General features: G+C 48.8%; 1 protein-coding gene across 4 annotated transcripts in view; it reads right to left on the reverse strand.

Annotated features, from left to right (window-relative positions):
- The window catches only part of HNRNPH1 (heterogeneous nuclear ribonucleoprotein H1), a 262,634-nt gene that overhangs the window by 219,582 nt on the left and 16,180 nt on the right, over positions 1-26,872 (reverse strand). For all 4 annotated transcript variants that reach the window (XM_030213130.1, XM_030213126.1, XM_030213127.1 and 1 more), the window contains exon 3: positions 16,364-16,519. In XM_030213130.1, the coding sequence (XP_030068990.1) occupies positions 16,364-16,519 (156 nt within the window). The remainder of the gene's footprint in view (positions 1-16,363; positions 16,520-26,872) is intronic.

The following is a 26,872-nucleotide window of genomic DNA, read 5'->3' on the forward strand; positions in this document are numbered from 1 at the left end:
AGCCTGCTTGTCCTCGGAGAAAAATTTTCTCTCCTTCAATCCTACCAAAGCAGTCCAGTAGCTACAAACTTGTGTCTATCGACCAGCAGATAGATGGCTAGTATAACATGCCCTACTTGGGCACCATGCGGCTACAGGTTATTAGCAATGGAAAAACTACAATTTGAAATGAATGCACATGTGGAACAGCAGAAAATCAACCATTGCAAAAATACGAGAAGAAACTAAACTTGCTTCAAAAGTCTAATCATGAAGGAGTTCCCAAACCTGTCATGGAGAAACCCCAGCCAGTCACAATAAATATTCATGAAAGATTTGCCTACCAAAAAGGCACTGTATTGCAAGACAATAATCATGCATATTCATTGTGGATCTTGTAAGAGAAGGGGGAAATAGGAAAATGACCCTCCCCCTACACTCACCCTTGTGGGGATAACCTTCTCCATTTTGGAGAATAACTAGTGATGGATTACTAACTTACACAAGACATTGTCAGCAAGCTCAGTTAAGAACATAAGTGTTGCCATACTGTAAGTTTGAGCTGCCTGAGGAAAAATGGCTGCCACCTTAGTCTGCCCTGCTGCCAAAGCATGGGAAGCCTTCTTTCACTTGAAAGGCTCTTTCTGGTGGATGGGCTACTATCCACAGCAGGTACAGAATCACTAAGGCAAAATGAACAGACTCCTCACTGTGCCCCACATTGGGTATAGCACTTAGCATGTTCAGCTAGGGCCTGGAACTATCCAAAGGTGGTCCGAGCGTGGCTAAATCTAGTTCAAAGGTGTGGTAGACTGTAGCTGCACTGTGCCCAAACTGAACAGATCATACAAGCCTTTGTCTCCATCTGCTGGTTGACGGGAACAAAACCACAGGTTCTGGACCGGTCAGGTCAAGGAAATAAATTTACTGGAATATTTTGCCCAAAAGTAAGGCTATAGCTTCTGAAGGCCAATCAAAAACTGCCTGTAGGTTAGATCAGAATTATACTGTCAAGATGTACAAGCCACGGAAAACGTGATGGGACTCATGAAAGAATGGGAAAATTAGGTTCTTACCTTGATAATTTTCTTTCCTTTAGTCACAGCAGATGAATCCATTAACTGATGGGTTGTATCCGCTTACCAGCAGGTGGCGATAAGAGAACACTGAAAGAACATGGTGTTCCAGGACGCCCAACCCCTCTGCCTTTAGTATATGAAATTTCCAAAGCAGAGTGAATAAAAAAGGCAATATAACAAACTTTCCTCACAGAGAACAAACGCCCCAGGACCGGGGCAATAACGAAACAAAGGAGGGATGTTATCAACCTCCTGCAATAAAAACAGCATGTAGGGGGAAGTCGGCAAGATGGCGTCTATGTGAGGAGACGTGTGCAGAGAACTCCCGACGTCTTCATCGAAACTGCTAAGAATATTTTCCTTTTCATCCTCTTTTGATGGGGAAAAGGAAAGGGAAATCCGGGGTTAGAGCCTCTCTCAACCTGGGAGGAAATCCCGCTCTTAGGCAAGCAACGCTTGAGGTATTTGGAATCTCGACGCCGATTATGCAAACGCCTGCTTTGACCGGTGCCTCCCATATCGGGGAGGACCCCAGCATTGAAGCGGCTTCGTTAAGTCCGCCTCTTCAATTACCACCCCCAAGGCCGGGTAACAGAATGATGACAGCAGTGGAGTCGCGGTTTGACTCACCCGAAGTTGGTTTGTCTACACTGGTGGCAGTGAGAGGACCCGCTGATTTCTCTACCCCAGTGGAGATACCATCAATGGGGGCAGTAGGCACGGATGCGCACCTGCCCTCACCAACACTGGGAGCTGTTCCTATGGGCCTCGAGGTGAAACAAAGGCCAGCGGTAGTAACGCTCAAAGCGCTGTGGGACGCTATCCAGACCTTGAGCACCTCGCTTCTTCAGGTAAATACTTGCTTTAAACAAGAACTGTCTGACCTGAAGCAATCAAATACTTCTTTGAATGAGAAAGTTCAATCGTGTGAGAAAAGGTAAAATTATGTATCATACCTGATAATTTTCTTTCCATTAATCATAGCTGATCAATCCATAGACTAGTGGGTTGTGTCCATCTACCAGCAGGTGGAGATAGAGAGCAATCCTTTTGCCTCCCTATATGTCAGTGATGGCGAACCTATGGCACGCGTGCCAGAGAGGGCACGCGGAGCCCTCTCTGTTGGCACACGCGCCGCCGATCGCCTCACCCGAAACTTAGCCCTCCCACCCACCCGGTGTCAAGCATTCCTCCCTACCACCCGGCACCAGCCCACCCGGCCTCCATACCTCCCTCCGAACCCGAAGAAATTTAAAAGTCTTCCCTTGTTCGAGTAGGCGGCGTCAGCATCAGCAGTAGCAGCGAAAAGCATGCTGCTGGTTCGTCGCATCTTCAGCCTTCCATCTCTCAAGCTCTCTGGTCCCACCCTCATTTCCTGTTAGGGCGGGACCAGACAGCTTGAGAGACGGAAGGCTGAAGACGCGCCAAACCAGCAGCACGCTTTTCGCTGCTACTGCTGATGCTGACGCCGCCTACTCGGACAAGGGAAGACTTTTAAATTTCTTGGGGTTCGGAGGAAGGGAGGGATGGCGGGCTGGTGCCGGGTGAGAGGGAGGAATGCTTGACGCCGGGTGGGTGGGAGGGTGCCCTGGTGCACGCTGGGTGGGAGGGAGGGAGCAAGGCCTGGTGCTTGGGTGGGAGTGGTGGGTGGGAGGCCTGCCTGCTTGCTTGCTTACTGCTGCTGCTTGGGTGGGTGGGAGGCCTGGTGCTTGGGTGGGAGGGAGGGAGGCTTGGGTGGGAGTGCTGGGTGAGTGCATGGCCTGGTGCTGGGTGGGAGGGAGGGAGGGAGGCTTGGGTGGGAGGCCTGGTGCTTGGGTGGGAGTGCTGGGTGGGTGCATGGCCTGGTGCTTGGGTGGGAGGGAGAAAGGCCTGCCTGGTGCTTGGGTGGGTGGGAGAGGCCTGCCTGGTGCTTGGGTGGGTGTTCTGGTGCTTGGGTGGGAGTGCTGGGTGGGTGGATGGCCTGGTGCTGGGTGGGAGGGAGGGAGGCCTGGGTGGGAGGCCTGGTGCTTGGGTGGGAGGGAGGGAGGCCTGGGTGGGAGGCTGGGTGGGTGCATGGCCTGGTGCTTGGGTGGGAGGGAGAAAGGCCTGCCTGGTGCTTGGGTGGGTGGGAGAGGCCTGCCTGGTGCTTGGGTGGGTGTTCTGGTGCTTGGGTGGGAGTGCTGGGTGGGTGGATGGCCTGGTGCTGGGTGGGAGGGAGGGAGGCCTGGGTGGGAAGCCTGGTGCTTGGGTGGGAGGGAGGGAGGCCTGGGTGGGAGGCCTGGTGCTTGGGTGGGAGGGAGGGAGGCCTGGGTGGTAGGCCTGGTGCTTGGGTGGGAGTGCTGGGTGGGTGCATGGCCTCTCTGCTGGGTGGGTGAAAGGGAGGGAGGCTTGATGCTGGGTGGCCTGGTGCTGGGTGGGAGGGAGGCCTGCCGCTGGAAGGGCAGGGGGAGAGGAGGGTGGCTGGAGGGGAGGGTGGCTGGACATTTGTGGCTGGAGGGGAGAGGAGGGTTGCTGGACATGGATGGAGGGCAAGAAATGAAGAAGAAAGGAGGCAGTAAGGAAGCCCTGGAAACAGAGTTAAGAGAACAGATGACAGCAGACTCAGCGACTAGGACCAATATGGATAGAAAAACAAAATCACCAGACAACAAAGGTAGAAAAAAATCATTTTATTTTCATTTTAGTGTTTGGAATATGTCCAATTTGAGAATTTACATCTGCTGTCTTATTTTGCACTGGGTACACTGGAGCTGTAATAACTTACAGAAATGATTTATAATGAAAGAAAATCATGTTATTTTTTTCTCCTATACTAATATAATATTTTCAATGATGTTTGTTTATATGCGCCAAGGCTGGTGTAAGGGGGTGTGGCTATCATGGGGTGGAGTCATATGTGGTGACCCCGCCCATAACGAGTACCAGCACTTCGCAATGAGTAATTAGATTTTGGTTTGCTGTTTGGGCACTCGGTCTCTGAAAGGTTCGCCATCACTGCTATATGTGGTCATGTGCTGCCGGAAACTCCTCAGTATGTTGATATGAAAGCTCCATCCGCAGGACTCAGCACCTAGAGAATTACACCCACAAAGGGACACTCTGCCCAGCTCACCACCGCCGAAACGGAGGAGGGGAATCAACCCAGCTCATCCCCACACAAGTGGGGGAGGGTAATCCATCCAGCTCATCCCCGCAGAGCGGGGGAGGGACACCACACCCGCCGATGTGGGGGGGATCTGGCTTATCCTGCAACCGCAACCGCGGGAGGAGCTGGCGGACCATAACACCGCCGAAGCGGGAGGGATACAATGTTACCCTACTGCCGCACGAAGCGGGAGGGAGCGCCGGCAGAATTTAGGTCTCAATCCAGCCCCGTAAAACGGAGGGAAGAGGAATGCAGCAGCTCACTGTAACACAAAATTGTCTCAACTCCAAAAGAATTCCATCGGAAAAAAAACTTGAACACGAAGATCCTCCTGAACAGGAACTGAAGACTAAACTTGAACCTGAAATGCAACCAGAATATAAACAGTACAGATATCTGGGAGGGGCTATGGATTGATCAGCTATGATTAATGGAAAGAAAATTATCAGGTATGATACATAACTTTACCTTCCATATCATCATGCTGATCAATCCATAGACTAGTGGGATGTACCGAAGCAGTACTCACCCAGGGCGGGACATAGAAATTCCTGACCGCAACACTGAAGCTCCAAACTGGGCCTCTGCCCGAGCAGCCACAGTCAAGCGGTAATGACGGGAGAAGGTATGAGCTGATGCCCAAGTTGCCGCCTTACAAATCTCTTCCAAGGAGACGGACCCGGCCTCTGCCATCGAGGCCGCCTGTGCTCTAGTGGAGTGAGCCTTCAGCTGGATAGGCGGCATCTTCCCCGCAGCCACATAAGCCGCTGCAATGGATTCCTTGACCCATCGTGCCACTGTAGGCTTGGATGCCTGCAGACCCTTACGAGAACCTGCAAACAGCACAAACAGATGATCCGACTTTCGGAAATCATTGGTCACTTCTAAGTATCTGATGATGACTCGTCTCACATCTAGATATTTGAGAGCAGAATACTCCTCTGGGTAGTCCTCCCTGCGAAAGGAGGGTAGGCAGAGCTGCTGATTCACATGGAAACGAGAAACAATCTTCGGCAGGAAGGAAGGCACCGTGTGAATAGACACTCCTGCCTCAGTGAACTGCAGGAAGGGTTCCCGACATGATAGCGCCTGGAGCTCGGAAACTCGTCTGGCTGAAGTGATAGCCACCAAAAAGACTGCTTTCAACGTCAGGCCTTTCAGAGATGCCCTCGACAAGGGTTCAAAAGGCGGCTTCTGCAAGGCTCTTAGCACTAGATTGAGATTCCACGCAGGCACCACCGAGCGCAGAGGAGGGCGTAGGTGATTAACTCCCTTGGGAAAGCACACCACATCTGGCTGCGAGGCCAGGGAAGCACCCTTCAGGCGACCCCTGAAGCAAGCCAGAGCCGCTACCTGGACTTTAAGGGAACTGAGCGACAAGCCTTTCTCCAGACCTTCTTGCAGGAACGCCAACACTGAAGAAATTGGAGCAGTGAAGGGAGAAAGTGAGCCTGCCTCACACCACAATGCAAAGGTACGCCAAACCCTGGCGTAAGCAATAGAAGTAGAGCACTTCCTCGCTCTCAGCATAGGGGCGATGACCTTGTCTGAGAAGCCCTTCTTCCTCAGACGCTGCCGCTCAATAGCCAGGCCGTAAGACCAAAGGGGGAGGGATCCTCCATCACCACGGGACCCTGATGCAACAGGCCCCGCACCGCTGGCAGCCGCAGAGGGCCGTCCACCGAGAGCCTGATCAAGTCCGCATACCAGGGACGTCTGGGCCAGTCCGGACCCACCAGGATTATCCGACCCGGATGCTTTGCCACCCGGTCTAGCACCCTGCCCAACATGGGCCAGTGCGAGAACACATAGAGAAGCTCCCGCGTCGGCCACCGTTGGAGAAGAGCATCTACTCCCAGAGATCGAGGGTCCTGTCCTCTGCTGAAAAAGCGCGGCACTTGGCAATTGGCCGATGAAGCCATTACATCTATGCTCGGCTGGCCCCAGCGCTTCGTGATGTCCAAGAACGCCTGAGCCGATAGCTGCCACTCTCCGGGATCCAAGGTATGGCGACTGAGAAAGTCCGCCTTGACATTCATGACTCCCGCAATGTGGGCCGCCAACAGCTGTTCCAGGTTCGCTTCCGCCCACTGGCATAGAGTCATGGCCTCCTTGGCTAGAGGGGCGTTCTTGGTACCTCCCTGGCGATTGACATAGGCCACGGTCGTGGCATTGTCCGACAGGACCCGTACTGGCTTCAGCGCCAAGACCGGGAGAAACTCCAAAAGCGCCAACCGAATGGCTGAGTTCCCGGAGGTTGATAGACCACTTTGCCTCTGCAGGAGACCAGAGCCCCTGCGCTGTCCTTCCCAAGCAGTGGGCTCCCCAGCCCGTCAATGAGACGTCAGTCGTGACGACAACCCACTCCGGGGTCAAAAGAGGCATTCCTGAGGACAGCTTGTCTGTCCTCAGCCACCAGCTCAGCGCCTTGCGCACCGCTGGATCCAAGGGAAGGCGCACAGCATAATCCTCCGACACTGGAGTCCATCGCTGCAGCAGAGAGTGCTGTAGAGGTCTCATATGGGCCATGGCCCAGGGCACTACTTCCATCGTGGCCGTCATAGAGCCCAACAGCTGCACATAGTCCCAAGCCCGAAGAGGAGAGTCTACTAGGAACTGGTCCACCTGAGCCTGAAGCTTGACAATCCGATTGTCTGGCAGGAACACTCTGCCCACTTGGGTGTCGAAACGAACTCCCAGATACTCCAGGGACTGAGGCGGGCACAGCTGGCTTTTCTCCCAGTTGATGATCCACCCCAGGGAGCTCAAAAGAGCAATCACCCGGTCTACAGCTCTGCCGCACTCTGCATAAGAGGGGGCTCGGATCAACCAGTCGTCCAGATAAGGATGGACTTGTACTCCTTCCTTTTGTAGAAAGGCCGCGATGACCACCATTACTTTGGAGAAGGTCCGCAGAGCAGTAGCCAACCCGAACGGGAGGGCTCTGAACTGGAAGTGTCGGCCCAGAACTGCAAAACGCAGAAAGCGTTGATGAGGAGGCCAGATGGGAATATGCAAGTAAGCTTCCTTGATGTCCAAGGATGCCAGGACCTCCCCTGCCTTCACTGCCACTATAACAGAGCGGAGAGTCTCCATTCGGAAGTGCCGAACTTTCAAGGCCCGACTGTCCCCTTTGAGGTCGAGGATAGGCTGCACAGAACCTCCTTTCTTTGGTACCACAAAGTAAATGGAGTAACGTCCCTGGCCAAGCTGATCTTCTGGCAACGGAACGCCCGCACCCAGGCGGATCAGATTGTCCAAAGTCTGCTGCACTGCCACAGCTTTGACCGGAGACTTGCAGGGAGAGTGCACAAACCTGTCTCTTAAGGGTCGGCAGAACTCTAGCTTGTAGCCATCTCTGATGACTTCCAGCACCCAAGCGTCTGAAGTTACCCTGGTCCACTCGCCCAGAAACGAGGATAGGCGTCCTCCAATCTGCTCTGGGCCATGGACCAGGGCCCCGTCATTGGGTACGAGACCCTGGGGGAGGACCGGAGGACGCACCTCCGGGACGGCGGTCTCTGCGAAAGGAATGCTGCTTGGGGGAGAAGTTCCTCTTGAAGGAAGAGGGGGCAGAGGATCCCGACTTGCCCGGGCAATACCGACGGGCTTCCTGAAACCGTCCTTTGGAGAAACCGGGGCGGGCACCACTGGCCCGAGCCCTGACCTCCGGTAACCTCTTGCCCTTGGACGTGCCGAGATCGGTCACAATCTTGTCCAGCTCGACCTCAAAGAGCAGCTTGCCTTTAAAAGGCAACTTAGACAGGCGAGACTTAGAGGCGTGGTCAGCAGACCAATGCTTCAGCCAAAGCCGAGCAGAGACTGTCTGAGCCATACCTTTAGCCGAGGCTCTCAAGACATCATACAGCAAGTCTGCCAAGTAGGCCAAGCCCGATTCCAGGGCCGGCCAATCAGCCCTCAAGGAAGGATCTGAGGGGGAAGCCCGCTGCACAATCGTCAGGCACGCCCTGGCCACATAGGAGCCACAAACTGAGGCCTGCAAACTTAAAGCAGCCGCCTCGAAGGACGATTTTAAAGCCGCCTCCAATCTTCTGTCTTGGGCGTCCTTTAGGGCCGTGCCACCTTCCACCGGCAACGCCTTTTTCTTAGTCACCGCAGTGATTAAGGAGTCCACAGTAGGCCAAAGAAAGGCCTCCCGTTTGCCTTCAGGCAGAGGATAGAGGCGGGACATAGCCCTAGCCACTTTAAGGCTCGCTTCTGGGAAATTCCATTAAGCCGAAATCAAGGTGTGCATGGCTTCATGCACGTGGAAGGTTCTAGGCGGGCGCTTCGTCCCCAGCATAATGGCAGAGCCAGCAGAGGCTGAGGGAGAGGAAATCTTTAAAATGCTCATGGCCTGCACTAACAGGTTGGGCAAATCCTCTGAGCGAAAGATCCGCGCTGCAGAGAGGTCATCCGCTCCATCCGAGCGGGAATCCGTCTCCTGCAAGGAATCCCCAAAGGACCGTTGGGAGAACTCAGATACGCTGCCCTCATCTACATCAGAGAAGACAGAGTCCTCTAGGGCCTGGAAATCCACCCGAGGGCGTCTGCTTCCGGAGGCCTCAATCCCTTTATCAGACAGGGGAGCAGGGGCAGCGTTTTGCATAAGAAAGGCCTAATGCAGCAGCAAAATGAACTCAGGGGAGAAATCCCCCAGACTGTGCACTTCTGCAGCCTGGGCCACGGCCCTAGACGCACCCTCAACCGGCGCTCGCAAGAGCGGGGAGAAACATGCTGCGCATCCAAGATGGCATCCGGCGCGAAACTCCGAGAAGGAGCCGTGCGGGAAGAACGGCGCTTAACTTTTGCCGCTCTCTTGCCGTCGCCCGAATCAAGGGCGACCATAGCATTAACGTCTCCCACCTAGAGGGCGGCCCAAGAAGAAGCCGTCCAAGCAGAGTGACCGGCCAAAATGGGGGGGGGCGAGCAGCGGGGGATGGGCGTTTAAGGCGGGAAAAACCGCCGCACCGGAGGACACTGACCGGGCTCTAAACTGATGCCCACAAAAGGCGATTCAGGCTTTGAAACCCCCGCATCCCCGCCCTCGCCCTCCAACGCCATAAGCCAAGTGGAGACCGAATGGGGAATCCCCTGCCCGCTACAAAAGGTAAAAATTACCTGCTCCTCGCTCCAACGAACCGGTGTCCCAGTGAGCAGCTGCAATAAACGCTGATATAAACGTTGAAATAAACGTCCTTAAAGGACGTCCAAAATTTTTTTTTTTTTTACGGAGCCAGCGGGAGGGGGGAGAAAAGGAGGGACCTGGGACCACCAGGTTTGCACTTGCTCAAGAAGAGCCCTCAACCCCAGGTACTCAACAAAACCTAAAAATTAGGCTTGGAGACCTAGCCAGAGCTGCTGCTGTGTGTGACCACCACCTGCTGAGATAGAGAACATACTGAGGAGTTTCCGGCAGCACATGACCACATATAGGGAGGCAAAAGGATTGCTCTCTATCTCCACCTGCTGGTAGATGGATACAACCCACTAGTCTATGGATTGATCAGCATGATGATATGGAACATCTGATTTACATGATGAACAGTTCTATAGGAACACTTATTCAAGATAGAAATATTATGGAAAAGAAGATTGAATATTTGGATAATCAGTCTAGGAAGAACAATTTGAGATTCCTTCAATTCCCTAAATCACCATTAATTACTCCTATGGAAATGCTGAAGAAATATTTTATGGACATATTGGCTATTCCGAAAGAAGCATTACCACCAATAGTAAAAGCTTATTATATAACTCAATCTACAATAGCTATTAAATCACCAGCAGAAGGAATCATTAAATTTAACTGAATTTCTAGAATCGTCTCTGGATGTAATCACTGAGCAAACTACTCTCATTGCGACATTCGCTTTTGAATCTGATAGAAACAATATTCTTCGTCTATATTTCACATATATCTCGTCAGAGTTTCTTGGTTCAAAAATACGTTTATTTCCTGACCTGATTAAGGAAACTCAAAAGAGGAGACGTCAATTTATGGACTTGAAAGCTAGAACTCTTGCTCTTGGTGGGACTTTTCTTTTAAAATTTTCCTGCAGATACTTAGTTTCTCTAAATGCTGTTAATTATGTTTTCTTTGAACCAAGGAAAATGCAAGAATTTATTCTAGCACGTGAACAAGGAGATGTTCTTAGACTGGGTACACCCACAGTTTGAATGCTGGAAATCGCTAGCAGACGTTTTTCATACTCCCTCACAGATTGTTTTCATTTACAACTTATTTTATTATTATTTCCTTGTATCTTTCCAAAATTTTGTGGGCACATTTAATAGGTTTATTTCTGGTCTAAATTTCACCTTTTTTTTCACGTAATTTCTATCATTTATGTTATGCAAATGTAAATTTGAAATCATAAGATTAAAAAAAAAAAAACAGCATGTAGAAACTCTTTGCTTGTCTTCAAGTACTCCTGATGAGGCACAACGTCTATATGCAACATCTGTACAAAAACTAAAGTCAGTCAGGGAGGGATCATGAATTCATCTGCTGTGACTAAAGGAAAGAAAATCATGAAGGTAAGAACCTAATTTTCCCTTCCTTGTCATCAACAGCAGATGAATCCATTAACTGATGGGTGTACCAAAGCACTCCCTAAGTAGGGTGGGAACAGGCAACTCCGCAAGCAAGCACTTGCGCTCCAAAATGCGCAAACCTTGCCGCGCTGCCACATCCAGCCTGTAATGCCTCACGAAAGAGAGTTGAGAAGCCCAGGTAGCCGCACGACAGATATCCTGAAGAGAAAAAACACCCGTTTCACCCATGAAGAGGACATTGCCCTCGTAGAGTGCGCTTTAAACGCTTCAGGCGGCGACCGCCCTGAAAGCAGATAAGCCGAAAAAATGAGTTCCTTAAGCCATCAGGCTATAGTGGCCTTGGACGCTGGAAATCCCCGTCGAGGACCTGCCAACAGAACAAATAAATGATCAGAATTCCTAAACTCATTTGACATCTGCAGATACTGCCACAGAGTCCTGCGGACATCCAAAAGGCGCAATTTCCCAAAGAAGTACGGAAACTACTCCTTAGAGGACAAAGAAAGAAAGATGGGCTGGTTGAGGTGAAAAGCTGAAACCACCTTAAGCAGAAAAGAAGGCACCGTACGAACAGTTACCCCAGATTCTGAGAACTGCAGAAAAGGATCCCGACAGGAAAGAGCCTGAAGCTCAGACACTCTTCTAGCAGACGTCATTGCCACTAAAAAAAACTGTCTTAAGAGTCACATCCTTCTCAGAAGCCCGTTTAAGAGGCTCAAATGGAGATTGCTGGAGTGCCTTCAACACGAGCCCCAGGTTCCAAGCCGGACAAAGCGACCACAAAGGAGGACGGAGAATATCCGGATGAGCAGCAAGGGACAATCCGGAGACTTTCCCCCGGAAGCAGGCCAACGCTACCACTTGAACTCAAAGGAAATTGTAGGCCAGGCCTTTTTTTGTAGACAGAAACAAAAAAAAGGCAAAGATCTGCCACAGAAATGGCAAATCAAAAGAAAAAAAGCAGATCAAAAAAGACAGAAAAATAGAACAGGAGGGTAACAGAAGAAGTGGTTTATTACAAGTTACCCGACGTGGCCACGTTTCGCCCTCAGGCTGCGTCAGGGGTAAAAAAACTAATAGGGGTAAAAAGCAAAGTGAACCCCTAAAAGTAGTCATACAACCACCTTACATAAGTGCTTCCCAAGCTTACTCAGCAAACTTCACAATGCTATGTTGACTGGCAGCATTCAATGCTGCCAGTCAACATAGCATTGTGAAGCTTTCAGGCCTTTTTGTAGCCCGCCCTGCAAAAAGTCCAGCAAAAGCGAGACTGTCGCCAGAGTCTGCAAGATAGCCTTTGGAGTATATCACGCCTCAAAAGTGCGCCAGATCCGAGCATAAGTCGCAGAGGTATACCGCGTGCGAGCCTGCAAGAGCATGGCAATAACCTTATTAGAATAGCCCTTGTCCCTCAATTGCGCCCTCTCAAGAGCCAAGCCCTAAGACCAAAGCGGCAAGGATCTTCCATAGTCACCAGAACATGAACTAACAGTTCGGAACCTGAGGCAAAGGAAGAGGCGCGTCCACCAGCATCCGCCGGAGATCCGCGTACCACGGACACCTTGGCCAATCTGGGGCAACGAGAATCACCAATCCTCCGTGCAGATGAATCCGAAGTAGAACTCGCCCTATCAAAGGCAAAGGAGGGAACACATAGAGGAGGCCCGAGGGCCAAGGCTGAGCCAGAGCATCCAACCCCACCGAGCGAGGATCTCTCCTTCTGCTGAAAAAGCGAGGGACGTTGGCATTTACACTTGATGCCATCAGATCCAAGCCTGGAGTCCCCCATTTGGCACAAATCTGAAGAAAAACTTTGTCTGCCAGTTCCCATTTCGCCAGGTCGATTTGATGTCTGCTGAGGAAATAGACTTGCACGTTGCTCTGACCGGCTTTGTGAACCACGGACAGCAGCTCTAGGTGGCGCTCAGCCCAGTCGCAGATCTGAGACGCCTCCACAGCCAGGGCCCTGCACTGAGTGCCGCCCTGGCGATTGATATAGGCCACTGCTATCGTGTTGTCCAACAGAACTCAGACAGGAAGACCCTTCAGCGTCCTATGGAAGGCCAGATGAGCCTGAAATATAGCTCTCAGTTCCAAGCGATTGATGGACCATCCCGCTTCCGCGGTGGATCACAGACCCTGAGCATAGTGTCCGCGGCAATGAGCTCCCCAGCCCAAAAGGCTGGCATCCGTTATCACCACACACCAAAAAGAGCATCCCCTGCCGCAGCCTGCTGTCGGAAAACTGCAGGAAGCCACCGTAGTCTGCGTTGGTATTCCTGGGAAATCGGAGACCATTGCTGAAGCAGAGCAAACTGCAGCGGTCTCATGTGAGCTCTCGCCCAGGGAACCACCTCTATGGTGGCCGTCATCGATCCCAGGAGCTGAACAAAGTCCCAAGCTCGAGGGCGAGGCATCCGCAGGAGCAGGCGGACCTGATTCTGAAGCTTGAGCCGCCTGCTGTCAGGAAGAAAAACGAACCCCGAAGCCGTGTCGAACCAGACCCCCAAATACTCGAGAGACTGAGAGGGGGTCAAGTGACTTTTGCGCATATTGACTACCTAGCCCAGAGTCTGAAGAACTGTAACAACTCTGGCCGTGGCAAGTCGGCTTTCGTCTGCCGAATCCGTTCTGATGAACCAGTCGTCGAGATAAGGATGAATTCTTATACCCTCTCGCCTGAGAAAGGCAGCCACTACCACCATGCCCTTGGAAAAAGTCCGAGGGGAAGTCGCCAGGCTGAAAGGCAAGGCGAGAAACTGGAAATGTTGGCTCAATACCGCAAACCGGAGAAACCGCTGATGCGGCAGCCAGATGGGAATATGGAAGTACGCTTCCTTGAGGCCAGAGACGCGAGAAACTCTCCTGGTTGTACCGCCGAAATGATGGAGCGCAGGGTTTCCATGTGGAAGTGTCGCACTCCCAAGGCCTCGTTGACTCTGTGTAAGTCAAGGATAGGTCTGAACGACCTGCCTTTTTGAGGCACCACAAAATAGATGGAGTAGCAACCGCAGTCGCATTCGGCAGGAGGAACGGGAACCACCGCTCCGAGCGTCAGCAACACCTGCAAGGTCTTGTATACTGCTACCTGCTTGACGGCAGTGCCACATCGGGAATCGAAAAACGTGTCTCCTACTGGGACGGCAAATTCTAGCTGGTAACCTTCTCTGATCAGGTCTAGGACCCACTGATTCGAAGTAATCTTGGTCCACTCCTCAAAAAAGAGAGAGAGGCAACCCCCCTACTGCGGGAACAGACGAGTTGACCGGCACCCCATCATTGTGGAGGACGCCCCTGAACTCCTGGACGTTGCCCGGACGACGACGCGCATTTGACCGAACAAAAGTAGTTCCTCTGCTGGAAACGGGTACATTGATCAAACCCTGCAGAGCGCCCCGGGCGATACCTGCGAGCTTCGTGAAAACGTGGCCTGGAAGAGGAGGGAAAAGAAGGACTTTTGGAAGAAGGCCTTGGCCTATCCTCAGGCAACCGTTGGGACTTAGAGTCCCCTAGGTCCATAATAATCCTCTCCAAATCCTCCAAAATAAAAGAAGGCCCCGAAAGGGTAACCTCACCAGCCTTTGTTTAGAAGCCATGTCAGCCGCCCAATGCCAGAGCCAAAGAAGGTGGCGGGCAGCAACCGCCGCAGACATCTGCTTAGCCAAAGCTCTGACCAGATCAAAAAGGGCATCAGCCAAAAAAAAGACAGGGCAGACTCCATACACGGGCTGACCTCAGCGAGGGAACCTGCTCCATCGGCGGGGTGCTCAACCACCTGCTGCAACCAGGAAAGGCAGGCCTGGGCTGCATAGGAACTGCAAATAGTCGCCCGTAAGGAAAGGCCCACTTCAGCACGGATTCCAGCCGCCGGTCCTGCATATCTTTCAAAGCGACCCCTCCCTCCACCGGGAGAGTAGTCTTTTTAGTCACAGCCGTGACTAAAGCATTCACTTTAGGCATACCAAAGAGGGTCAACTGACTTTCCCTCAGGGGGTAAAGGTGACACATAACCCTGGCCACCTTCAAGGGACCCTCAGGGTCAGACCATTGAGCTGAAATAAGCTCTTGGATGGAAGCAAGCACGGGAAAAGTCCGAGAAGGCTTCTTAGTGCTACCCATCATAGGATTAATAGAAGAGGCAGCGCCCTCGTCAGGATCTTCAATATAAAGGGCCTGTAAGGCATCAGAAATGAGAGCTGGCAGCTCGTCGCGGTGGAAAATCCAAACCGCTTTAGGGTCATCCAACTCCTGTGGCAAGCAGCCACCCTCATCTGGATCATCAGTCCGTGAGGGCCTGCCAGACCGCTCAGACTCCCCAAAACTAGACCACAGGGGAGAACAGAGTGAAAAGTCCCCCTCAGACGGGGTATTTACTCATCTACGCTTAGCGTCAGCCAAAAGCTTGGGGGAAGAAAAAGTCTCCAGCAAACGATGGACTAAAAAGAACCGAAGGCAACCCAGACAGGAATTGTCAGGAGCCTCAGGCAGTGCTCTTTTTAACATAAAAGCCTTATGCATCAGCCGCACAAATTCAGGGGAGAAAAACTCACCCTGTACCTCCGCCCCCACATTGGGGGAAGTGATAGAAGCATCGAAACAAGGCATCCCCCTGCACTCAGACCCCTCTGCAACCGCGAGGGTCGAGTCATGCGGCGCCTCCAAGATGGCAGCCGCTGCCAACTCCGGCAGGCGGGAAGAATCACCGCCCACCATGCTTGTGCCAGCATTAGCATCTAGGCAGCATGAGCTGCAAAGCCCCGCTGCTGATCTGCGTTTCCCCACGGTGGGAGCAGCGCTTAACCCCTTCAGCAGCCATCAAATACAGAAAACAAAATGGCGCCTTCGTGCCAAAACTTACCCCACACAGAGCGCTGTCAGCGGGAACCTCCCTGGAGAAGCTGGGCACCACTCTCACTTCAGGAGAACGAGTTAAAATGAGCTGCGGTCAACTGCACTGAACCAAGAGCTCAGAAGAAAGCCTCTTTGTTTTTTTTTACTGTGAGGAAAGTTAGAGGCAGGCAGCCACAGAGGAACTCCGGGAGGAGGGGAGAATGGGGTAAGGCAGGGACAGGGAAAACCAAGTATGCCTTTAAAGTGGGCACCACCAGCCACAACACCCCCTGCTCTACTGGCAAAGCACAGGAGCCACCCCAGGCAGAAATCCAGGAGCTGATAAGCAACATCCACATAGAAATATACTGAAAGCAGAGGGGGTTGGGCGTCCTGGAACACCATGTGCTTTCAGTGTTCTCTCTCTCTACCTGCTGGTAGGCGGATACAACCCATCAGTTAATGGATTCATCTGCTGTTGATGACAAGGAAAGGTAAATATGTTAGAGTGATAAGGTGGTAACAAATAAACTAGTATTCATTGTCTATATTGTACTATTCAAAATTTCAACATTTTGGACCACTCGTGCTTTTTGTACAAACCTTTCCTTACAGTGTTTTCCATAAATTATTCAACCTTGCAATCTCTAATAAAGATACACTATTCAAAGCTAGTTTTCAAACTTGTTGCTCGAAGCTAAAATCAAAAGAAAAAAGGAAATAAAAATATTTAAGTTAAACAAAAAACAAATTCTTAAATACCAATAAGGATTTCAAAAACCATAAAGCAGACCTTCAACGTATCTGTGTCCCATGGTTTCTCTGTCCTTCTTCAATGCTATTTTGACATCATCTTCAGATTCCAATTCAACAAAGGCCTCACCACTGGGTCTGCCTTCTCTGGTGTAGATAAAATGAACACCTGATGTCTCATTTAAAATCTTGCAGTCTGAAATAGAATATGGAGATAAAAACAAGTTTGATAGCTATAAAAAGAGATCATTCAGATTTTTACTAACCACCAGCAATACGAAAAGCAGCTTAATCTAAATTAAGTGATAAATGTGCTTGGCAGTAGATGGAATTCACTACCTATGTAAATAAAATGAGCCCAATACTTCCTAACAACTTTCTTGAACAGACATTTCATATTAAAAATATGACCCACTGCTGCATTTACAGAAACATGAGCTAAATTCCAGAAAATTAATCCTCCCATTCGTTTAGCTTCCCAGAACAAGAAGGAGAAATCTTAATTTTTTTATTTTAAAGTTCTTTATTGTAAAGCATGTCTAACACAAAACATGCTGCATGGACACTAAAAGCCAAAAATGGGAATATAATTGGCTAATACAGACACTTCTGCCCCCCCACCTAATTAACATTAAACCAGACTAATATGCAACAAGATTTGGAACATGACATCTATATAAATAAATCTCACCTCAAACATTCTGAAGCTCACTTTGTGGCAGGGAAACACTGAAGCCCTGCACTGTTGGTAGGCTAGGCTGTCAGCACCACTCACTGTCACTCATAGACCCGCCCTCAGCCACGCCCCTTCCACACATAATTCACAACCCCAACGTTCTAAATGAAGCTGCAACTTCCGTTTTGAGGTGGCAGAGATCGGAATTTTTCCCCAATACTGTCTGCCCCGCCCTCGTGTCACAACATGACTACGTCGAGGGCAGGGCTATGACACTCAGCGAATTGCTGCTCAACCCATACACCCACCCCAACTCACCCTCAACGTTCTGAACACAACGTTCTGAAGACTGCCACGCCCTCGCGTCAAACGTTATGTCGAGGGCAGAACAATTACAGTGAACTGATCGCTGAACGAAAGGAACGCAATGGAAAGGGAGGAGTACGGAAACACGCAGAGCTTGTTTCCCTACTCCTCCTCCTGCCTGACAATCAGCTGCCACTGCGCCGACGAAACCCAAATGGCGCCCAAAACAACCGTACAAAAAAGGGAGCAAACCGCTTTGGGAGAGAGACAGGCAGGCAGACAGACTCAACGTCGGAGGGTGCGACGGACTTACACTCATGCACAGAGAATCACGACGTGCATGAGAAACAACCTCTCTCTCCGCACCCTCCCCATCGCTACTGGACCTGCTGCTCTCTCCCTCCCCCCTCCCGAGGCGCTGCTGCACCCCCTCCCCCCGCCCACAGTCCCCCTCAAACACCCTCCTCCACACCTCACAGGTTTGCTTTCTTTGCAGTGTATGGCAATGACGGCTGCAAGGGCCACGGGAAACAGAGATTAACCAAATTGCCTTCCTTGCTTACCCCTCCCCCCCCCCCCGCCCTCCCTCACCCACCCTCCTCCCTGATGGTTTAAAAAAGGTTTGAACAAGTTATTGAGATAGATATGGGGAAAACACTGCTTGCCCTAGGTTTAGCAGCATGGAATGTTGCTGCTATTTGGTTTCTACCAGGTACTTGTGAACTGAATTGGCCACAGCAGGAAGCAAGATAATGGGCTAGACACAGGTGTGGCTATTCTTATGTTAACTCAACTTGGGTTCAAGAGAGGACTGAGTAGGCCTGATACTGATACTTATCCCTGATACTGCTATGCCCCCTTCCCCTTCCTTGCCTAATTGTCTCCTACCATATCTCTTACTGCATTGTTACTTTACTTAATCCTATGTAAGCCACATTGTGCCTGCATGTGTGGGAAAATGTGGGGTAGAAATGTACTATAAATAAATAAAACTAAATTTTGTTTCTCCTCAGCCATTCAGATATAGATTTGCCTTGCTGTATAACCTGCTCACAGACAAAAGACTGGACATTCTCCTTAAGAATTTTCTGGTACAGTACAGAATTCATGAGTCTTTCAAATGCTCATTGCCACAAAACCTGGAAAACTTGCAATCTCCATACCATCACACTACCAGATTTGACACTGTAGAATACTGTAAAAACATAAAAGAGTAGCCGTACTGGGTCAGACCAATGCATCAAGCCCAGTATCCGATTTCCAACAGTGGCCATGCTAGGCCACAAGTACCAGTACCTGGCAGAAACCTAAATTGTGTGCTACAAATCCCAGGACAAGTTGTTGCTTCCTCATGTCTGTCTCAATAACAGACCATGGACTTTTCCTCCAGGAACTTGTCCAAAAATTTTTTTGAACACAAACGTGGAGATCACATGATGCTGAGCTAGATAGCAGTATCACACTTGATACTCATGTGAAGAATACAACGAAGGGAATGTACCACTCAATGTGGAAACTCAAAAGATAAAACCTTTCTTCCTAAGACATATCTTCCGAACCCTGGTACAGTCAATGGTAATAAGTCACTTGGACTACTGTAATGCACTATACGCCGGCTGCAAAGAACAAACTATCAAAAAACTCCAAACAGCCCAGAATACAGCCGCCAGACTCATATTTGGAAAAAATAAATATGAAAGTGCTAAAACCTTAAGAGAGAAACTCCACTGGCTCCCACTCAAAGAACGTGTTGAGTTCAAGATGTATTTATTTATTGCATTTGTATCCCACATTTTCCTATCTCTTTGCAGGCTCAATGTAGCTTACAATACATCATGAAAGGTGGAAATATATAAGAGAATATACATTTAGTATTACATAAGGATATTGGTAACATGATAACGATGAAATATGATAGTAGTGTAACAAGCAAATATTATAAGACAATTCTGAATATATGTGTAGGAGTTCACATTTGTTGATCTTTGTGGTATGCCTTATTGAAGAGATGGGTCTTCAGTAGTTTGCGGAAGTTAGTTAATTCATAGATCATTTTCAGGCTGCGCGGCAGTGCGTTCCAGAATTGTGTGCTCAAGTAGGAAAAGGTTGACGCATGCGTCAGTTTGTATTTTAGACCTTTACAGTTGGGGAAGTGAAGACTGAGGAATGTGCGGGATGATTTTTTAGCATTCCTGGGTGGTAAGTCTATCAGGTCTGACATCTGCACGATAGTACACAAAATTATACACGCAGACGCCCCAATCTACATGCTAAACCTTGTGGACCTGCCTCCCAGAAACGCTGTAAGATCATCCCGCAAATATCTCAATCTGCATTTCTCCAGCTGCAAAGGACTGAAATACAAACTGACACACGCCACCACCTTCTCCTACTTGAGCACGCAGCTGTGGAATGATCTACCTACAGACCTGAAAGCTATTGACGAATTAACTAACTTCCGCAAATCTCTGAAAACTCATCTCTTCCAAAAGGCCTACAAGGAAAATACATAGCCTACAAACTACTTCAACAAATCACACAATTACCACAGCTCACCTCTAACTTACCTAACACTTCCCACCTATCCTCCCCTACCCAATCTTTAAACAGCAAGAATGGTACTTGTCATCATGAAACGACTATGCTTATCTTCTCTTACCAACATTCTAACTATAAGAAATGTACCTGTTAACACGAAATGATTATGTCATAACCACACTCTGTAAGCCACTTTGAACCTACAAATAGATGGGAAAAGGTGGGATACAAATGCAATAAATAAATGTCGCTGAGCTGAACTCCCAGACCCCCCTCATTTAAAATCTAAACTTGTGCTACCTCAGCGTTTTTATTTCAACTTCAAACTTGCAATACTACTTGCTGGAGTCTTTGGAAAGCAGACAACCAAGATTGCTCCCCAGCACTGTCCAAGCCGCCAAAAAACGACTGAGCCCGGAGCCGTGCAGGAGAATCCTAGATGGCAGATGGGGACTCTGAGCCCGAAATTGGTCAGCTCCACATGGGCTGCAGAGATTGCAGCGGAAGTCTCACTTCTGCTGGAATCTTCGGTAGATACTAAGCTGTAAAAGAAAATCTCGGACAAACTTGAGGCAATGGATGGTAAATTGGAAAACATATGTTCTGATCTCTCCACTTACCAACAGTCTCTCTCCTATGCGGAGGATAAGCTTCAACAGGATACACGACAACATGCCATGCAGCAGAAACTTGACCAACTAGAAGCCAAGCTGGAAGACCTGGAGAACCAGGCATGCTGGAGTAATGTCCGGATAGTTGGGCTCCCAGAAAATTAAACAATTTTAATTACGAGATTTTCTGGAGGAACGGCTCCCCAGGGCTCTAAAATTGCAGCTTGCAGCAGACTCTCTGCGCATTGAGCACGCTTATCACCTGGGGCTGATAAGATCTCAAGACCCACGTCCCCGGACTGTTATTTTCAAAATGCTCATCTTTACACACAAACAAGAAGCTTTTCCACTGCAGTGTTAAAACGCAAGGCATTCAGAGATGCTTGTAAACTGCTCTGTGCTAAGAAGGTACAGCCTGCACTGCTTTATCCAGCCCATCTACGGGTCCTGCATGACAGAAAGACACATTTTCACCTCTTCTACTGAGGGCCTTGCAATTTGCCAAGCGCATAGTCCAGCCTCCGGCAGCCACATGAATCATCTGGCAGAAACTTGGTGCTTTACTGGAGAGTTCAATGTGGAGTTTGGAGACTTTGCTGCAGGTGATTGCTGCTGAGGATTCCAGATGGATCTACTCAGATGGTGAAGCACCTAGCTGCACGGGCAGTATTCTCACCAAACCATCCTGGTGAAGTTAAAGGCCAAATGAGGGAAGCTCACATTCTGGACCTAAATGCGTGGCTGAATTACTGGTTCCAACACTAGTGCTTCGGTTTCTTAGACCATGGGACAATTTTCCCAAGAGCTACTGAGCAGTGATGGTGTCCATCTTTCAAGGAAGGGACGAATCATCTTCAGTAACAGACCGGCTAAAGTATTAAACTAACTACTTATTTCTAAAGCGCTACTAGACGTACGCAGCGCTGTACACTTGAATATGAAGGGACAGTCCCTGCTCGACAGAGCTTACAATCTAATTAGGACAGACAGAACAAACAAGAGATAAGGGAATATTCAAGTGAGGATGATAAAATAAGGGTTCTGAACAAAGTGAATAAGAGTTCAGAGTTATATTTCAACATTTTTATTGATGACACACCAAAGTAAAATACATCCAGTATTCGGCATATACAGAAATGCCAACATCATAACATTCAAAGTAGAAAGGAACGTGAAAGACCATCATCAACCTTTTTACGTGAAAGACCGTCATCAACCTTTTTAACAATTTTTTTCCTCCCTTCCCCATCCGATTTTTATAGTTCAACATTTTTATTGATGGCAATTCCATTTACACAATTACATAAAAGAGCTGATATATACATTTAACCATCCGGTACATTCTCAGTGAAGGCCCATTAGTATATGTTGCCATCAAGTTTTTGTCTTATCCCTACACCATTTTTATTTGGCGTACAACAGTGTGAGCAAGTGGTCTGTCATCTCAACATCAACTGATTCTGAAAATTGTAGTGATTGCAATACTCCCCTTATATTATCTGCCGAACTCGTAAGTATAATCATAGGCTGAAGCTTAACCACTCAACCCCTTCCCCCCCTATTCCCTGCCCCCCTCCCTAGCTCCCCCCCCCGGCCCCCCATCCCATCAGAATGAGCCTACCTTAAGTACAGGAATCTGTCACCTTTCCTTAATAACTCTTCTATATCCCATAGGAATGCGAGTATCTCCCAGCTGATTAAGAATAATACCACGCGCTCGAGGTGCTAGCACCTTTATATAGTTTTTCCAAATAAGATAGAACTCTTTCTGCCTTTTAAACTTTAAGTGTACATCTCTCAGTTCCATAAGCAATAATGCATGGAATCGATTTCGCCATTGCCAGAATGAGGTGGGGTCTTGTTTAATTGGTCTTCCCAATTAAGCATGCTTTATAAATCAGCATATTGTGGTGGACTGCACCAGCCCCCGACAGTATCCACCCCCCACAGCGCTTGGTCCGGTTTTAATGAGATGCGTGTGTTCACAAGGCACCCTAGGAAGGTAGAGATTGTTGCCCAAAAGATCTGAACTCCCTGGCACTCCCACAGAGCGTGATAAAACGTACTGCCCCCCCCCCCCCCCACATTTGTCACATTCCGGGGTGTCTACTCCTCCCATTCTGTGTAGCCTCAATTTAGACGTGTATGCTTGGACGAGCATCCTTCCCTGACACTCTCTCAGCTCCGAACTAGTGGTTCTCTTAGGGATTTTCCTCATACTGCTTAGCAGCATTTGCGGAGTAACCATTTTTTGGAAGTCTCCCGACCATTTCAGCGTGAGGTGGTGTAATTCTTTATGTGCTTCATTCTGTAGGAGTCTTTTGTGAAGCATCGATATTGACGCAGCTTCTTCAGTAGGTGTTTCATAGAGCTGAGTTATCTTATTGGGCACATCAGCAACCAGAGACTGTTTAGGGATCCCTGCAATATAATGCGAAACCTGACTATATGCAAATGTGTCCACCCATGTTACTTCTCCAAGCCCCAAAGTGTTCAGTCTCCTGATATTACCGGCTGAATCCACTATGTCTTGTACCCTATTTATCCCCCCTTGTCTCCAAATTCTAAACCTTAGATTATCCATACCTGAGGGAAAATCCCCATTCCCAGTTATGGGCATCAGTCCACTTTGCCTTGCGTCAAAAGCCCACACTCGGCCTAACTCTCTCCATAGCAATCTAAGAGGTCTGATCAATAAGCTTTGCCGTAGGGTTTTTGGCAATGGACTAACCCATGCCTCCTCCGCCTCCCATGGGGTGAAATATGCAGTGTCTAACAGCCAATCCCCTAGATGCCTCAGTAGGCATGCCCTATTATAACGCAGTAGATCCAAGACTCCAAACCCCCCCTTTCCCATGCATCTAACATATGGTGCCATTTTATCTGCGGGCGCCTTTTATTCCAGAAAAACTTGGATAGCATTCCCATCACCCTCCTCCAATCTCTTTTCTTGAGGTATATTGGCAGAATTTGAAAGTAATTAAGCCATTTCGGAAAGATTATCATATTAAACAAGGAGATTCTTCCTATCAGTGAGAGTGGCGAGTTAGACCACCGAACTAGGAGCTGTTTTGTAAACTCAACCAATTTAGTTATATTTAGCTGATACAATTGTGCTGGGTCCCCCGGTAGCTGTACTCCTAAATATTAAATGAATGATCTGTTCGCTTGAGTGGACAGTTTAAACTAGCCCACTCGTCCTCTCTCATATATAGTGGTTGAATCTAAGATTTATCCAGATTAAGGCCGAAACCTGAAAAATATCCGTATTCTTTAAATATCTCCAAGATGATTAACAGTGATACCTTTGGCTGCCTAAGGATGACCAGTAGTTCGTCTGCAAAGGTGAAAATCTTAAAATGCTCTGCACCCATTTGTACCCCCTGCACATCTGGCATTCCCATAATATCTCGGAGTAACAGGTCTAGCACCAGTACAAATAGAAGGGGTGACAGGGGACAGCCCTGTCTAGTGCCTCTGGCTATCTCAAATTGCCCTATCACTCTCCATTCACTGTCACCTCTGCTAGTGGGCCGTTGTATAATGTTTCAATAGCTTTTCTAAAAAACCCATTCATCCCATAGGTTTCCAATACCTCAAACATAAAATCCCATCTCACTCTATCAAATGCTTTGTGGGCATCAAAACTTATTAATATGGAAGGGATTCGACCAAGTTTTATCTGCTCCAAAGCCTGTAAAATATTTCGCACATTCTTCGTTACCGAGCGCTCCCATACGAACCCCACCTGTGGGTCTAACACCAGCTGGGGTAGGAATCTAGCCAGTCTATTTGCCATAATCTTTGCCAGTAGTTTAGCTTCATACGATAGTAAGGATATTGGGCGATATGACTCTGCCCTAGTCGGATCTTTCCCTGGCTTTAGGAGCACAATTATTTGCGCTATACGCAGCAAACTGGGGAGTTCTCCTCTTGCTACATGGAGGTTAAAAACCTTTGCCACACACGCCCCCACTTCAATCAAGATTTTATACACTTCTGCTGTAAAGCCATCCACCCCCGGTGATTTATATAGTGGACTATCCCTTATACACCATCGAACTTCATCTTCCGAGATCTCCGCGTTTAGTATAGCCCTCTGGTGACTCGTAATTTGCGGTAATACCAGGCCCTCTAATATGTTGTTGCTTCTAGGCCCTCATCTTTCAGTTGAGAGTATAATCGAGTGTAAAATGTTTCAAATACCTTAGTAATGCCCTCATTTGTGTGGTGTCGAGTTCCCTGGTCATCTTGGATTTGTGCCACCCATCTCCTTCCCCCTACTTGATTAACTAACCTCGCCAACAGTTTCCCGTTTGTTTGCATGTTTGTACAGTTGGTACTTGAAGTAAACCAGTGATTTCTGTGTTCTCGACTGAATCATTTGGTTCAGTTCTACTTGTGCCGTCACCAGCAATTTCTTATGGCTATTAGATTGTGTCTTACCATACAACTGTCGAAGCTGCCATACTCTCGCCTCTAATCACACCTGCGCTGCCTCCCTCACTTTCTTTTTATGAGCTGAGTATGGTATTATGTGGCCTCACAGTACCGCCTTGGCTGCCTCCCAAAATAGTACGGGATTCGAATGAAGACTGCCTCTATAAGTCTCTGTATAGTCCTTCCACTTATCTTTCATAAATGTATGAAACTGTGAATCATAATATAGTGCTCGCGGAAACTTCCAGTAAAAGGGTCGCTCAGGTTCAATCCCCCAATGTAGTGTAATCCATATCTGGCACTTGTGTTGGACCTATTTCCACCCTTTCCAAATAAGTCGCAGTACGTTGGGATATTAACAGATAGTCTATACGTGACTGCGTGCCATGAGCGCTAGATAAGTGAGTGTAATCGCGCTCTTCTGGATGTAACAATCGCCAGGAGTCTAGCAATTCCAGTTCTGAGCATACCCACGGCACTCCCCTAGAGTAATTCACCGGCCTAATCCGCGAGGGGCCAGTACAGTCCACCATGGGATCATAAACCTGATTAAAATCCCCCCCCCCTCCCAATTATCACTGGCATATGATCAAAACTCTGTGTATGTCTAATAATAGTCTGAAAAAATTTATCATATTGATTTGGCGCATATATGTTAACCAGCAACATTGGTCTCTGATTTAGTATAATTTGCTGGACAACATATCTACCCTGCGAGTCTATAATTCGACGCTTAAACTCACACTGTAGCCCTTTACAAACCAGTATAACTACCCCTGCTTTTTTATTTGACGTGGGACTATCCACCAGGTCTCCTACCCACCATCGGCACAGCTTTTGATGTTCCAGCTCAGTCAGATGTATTTCTTGGAGCATGGCTATGTGTACTTTGTTTCTGTTCAATAGCTGAAATATTTTGGGACATTTAACTGGTGATGTTATTCCCTCCACATTCCATGACATTATCTTTACCTTACCCGTCCCTTATATAATCCCGTTATGCTTATTCTCCATGCCTTATCATCTCCACGGGAAGAGAGGTATCCCAGCTTACCCCTCCTCCAGCATTGCAACTGTGACTGTTCAATCCCTGTAATAACATCTTTGTTAATTAGGTTTATAATCTTCTGTTGTTCATCCTGCCCTCCCCCCCTCCCCTGCTCCCCCCCCAAACCCCCCCCCCCAACAGCTCTACCCCTCCCATCCCTATCCCCTTGAGTTCTACTCAGAACTCTTCATGCATAGGTACCCCACTTCCTCCCTTCACCCCAAGCCTCGTCTGCAGCCATACTCCCCCCCCCCCCCCCCGCCTTACTACCCCTCATACAATTATACTAGATCTATATACACCTTCAATACCATTTGAAATCAATAATAAGAATAAACCTTATACAGAAAGACTTGAGGGAGAAAATTCAGCTTATCTCTCGGGTCCGAGGGGCCACGCGCCACGTTGTGCCCGCTCCGCGAATCAGTGTTCAAATTGTACTCTTCTCCACTATCTATTAAGGAGGATGGCTTCCCTCCAGCTTGTTCTATTTATCTCTAATTCCTCACGCTTTCCGGTGTCTCATCCATCAGCTTCTTTATGGTAAAGGTCTGCTTTTCTCACCTCTCTAGGGCTTATAGTGAGCTCAATCTCTCCAGTGGAAAGTCCGGTCTCTCTGTCAGAATTTTATCTGTGCCTCATTGTGTTGTCTTTTGTAGTTTCCATAAGTCCTTAGGTCTCCTCAGCTTTCTTCTCTCTTCTGGTTGTCCTTCCTCCGCTGTAGTAGTTAGCAGCTCTTCTCTTACTGTGCGGCTCTAGCTGGCAGTGATTTCAAAAAGTCTCTGGCTTTCTCTACTGTCTCATAATTCTTTTCCACTCCATCATGATAGAGCCGCAGTTTAGCTGGGTATATCAAGAAAAATTTTATCTTCCTCTCGTAGAGCTCAGCGCATATCGGGGCAAATGCGCGCCTCGCCGCCGCCACGCTAA

Source organism: Microcaecilia unicolor, chromosome 8, assembly GCF_901765095.1.
Source record: "Microcaecilia unicolor chromosome 8, aMicUni1.1, whole genome shotgun sequence".
Taxonomy (NCBI): Eukaryota; Metazoa; Chordata; class Amphibia; order Gymnophiona; family Siphonopidae; genus Microcaecilia; species Microcaecilia unicolor.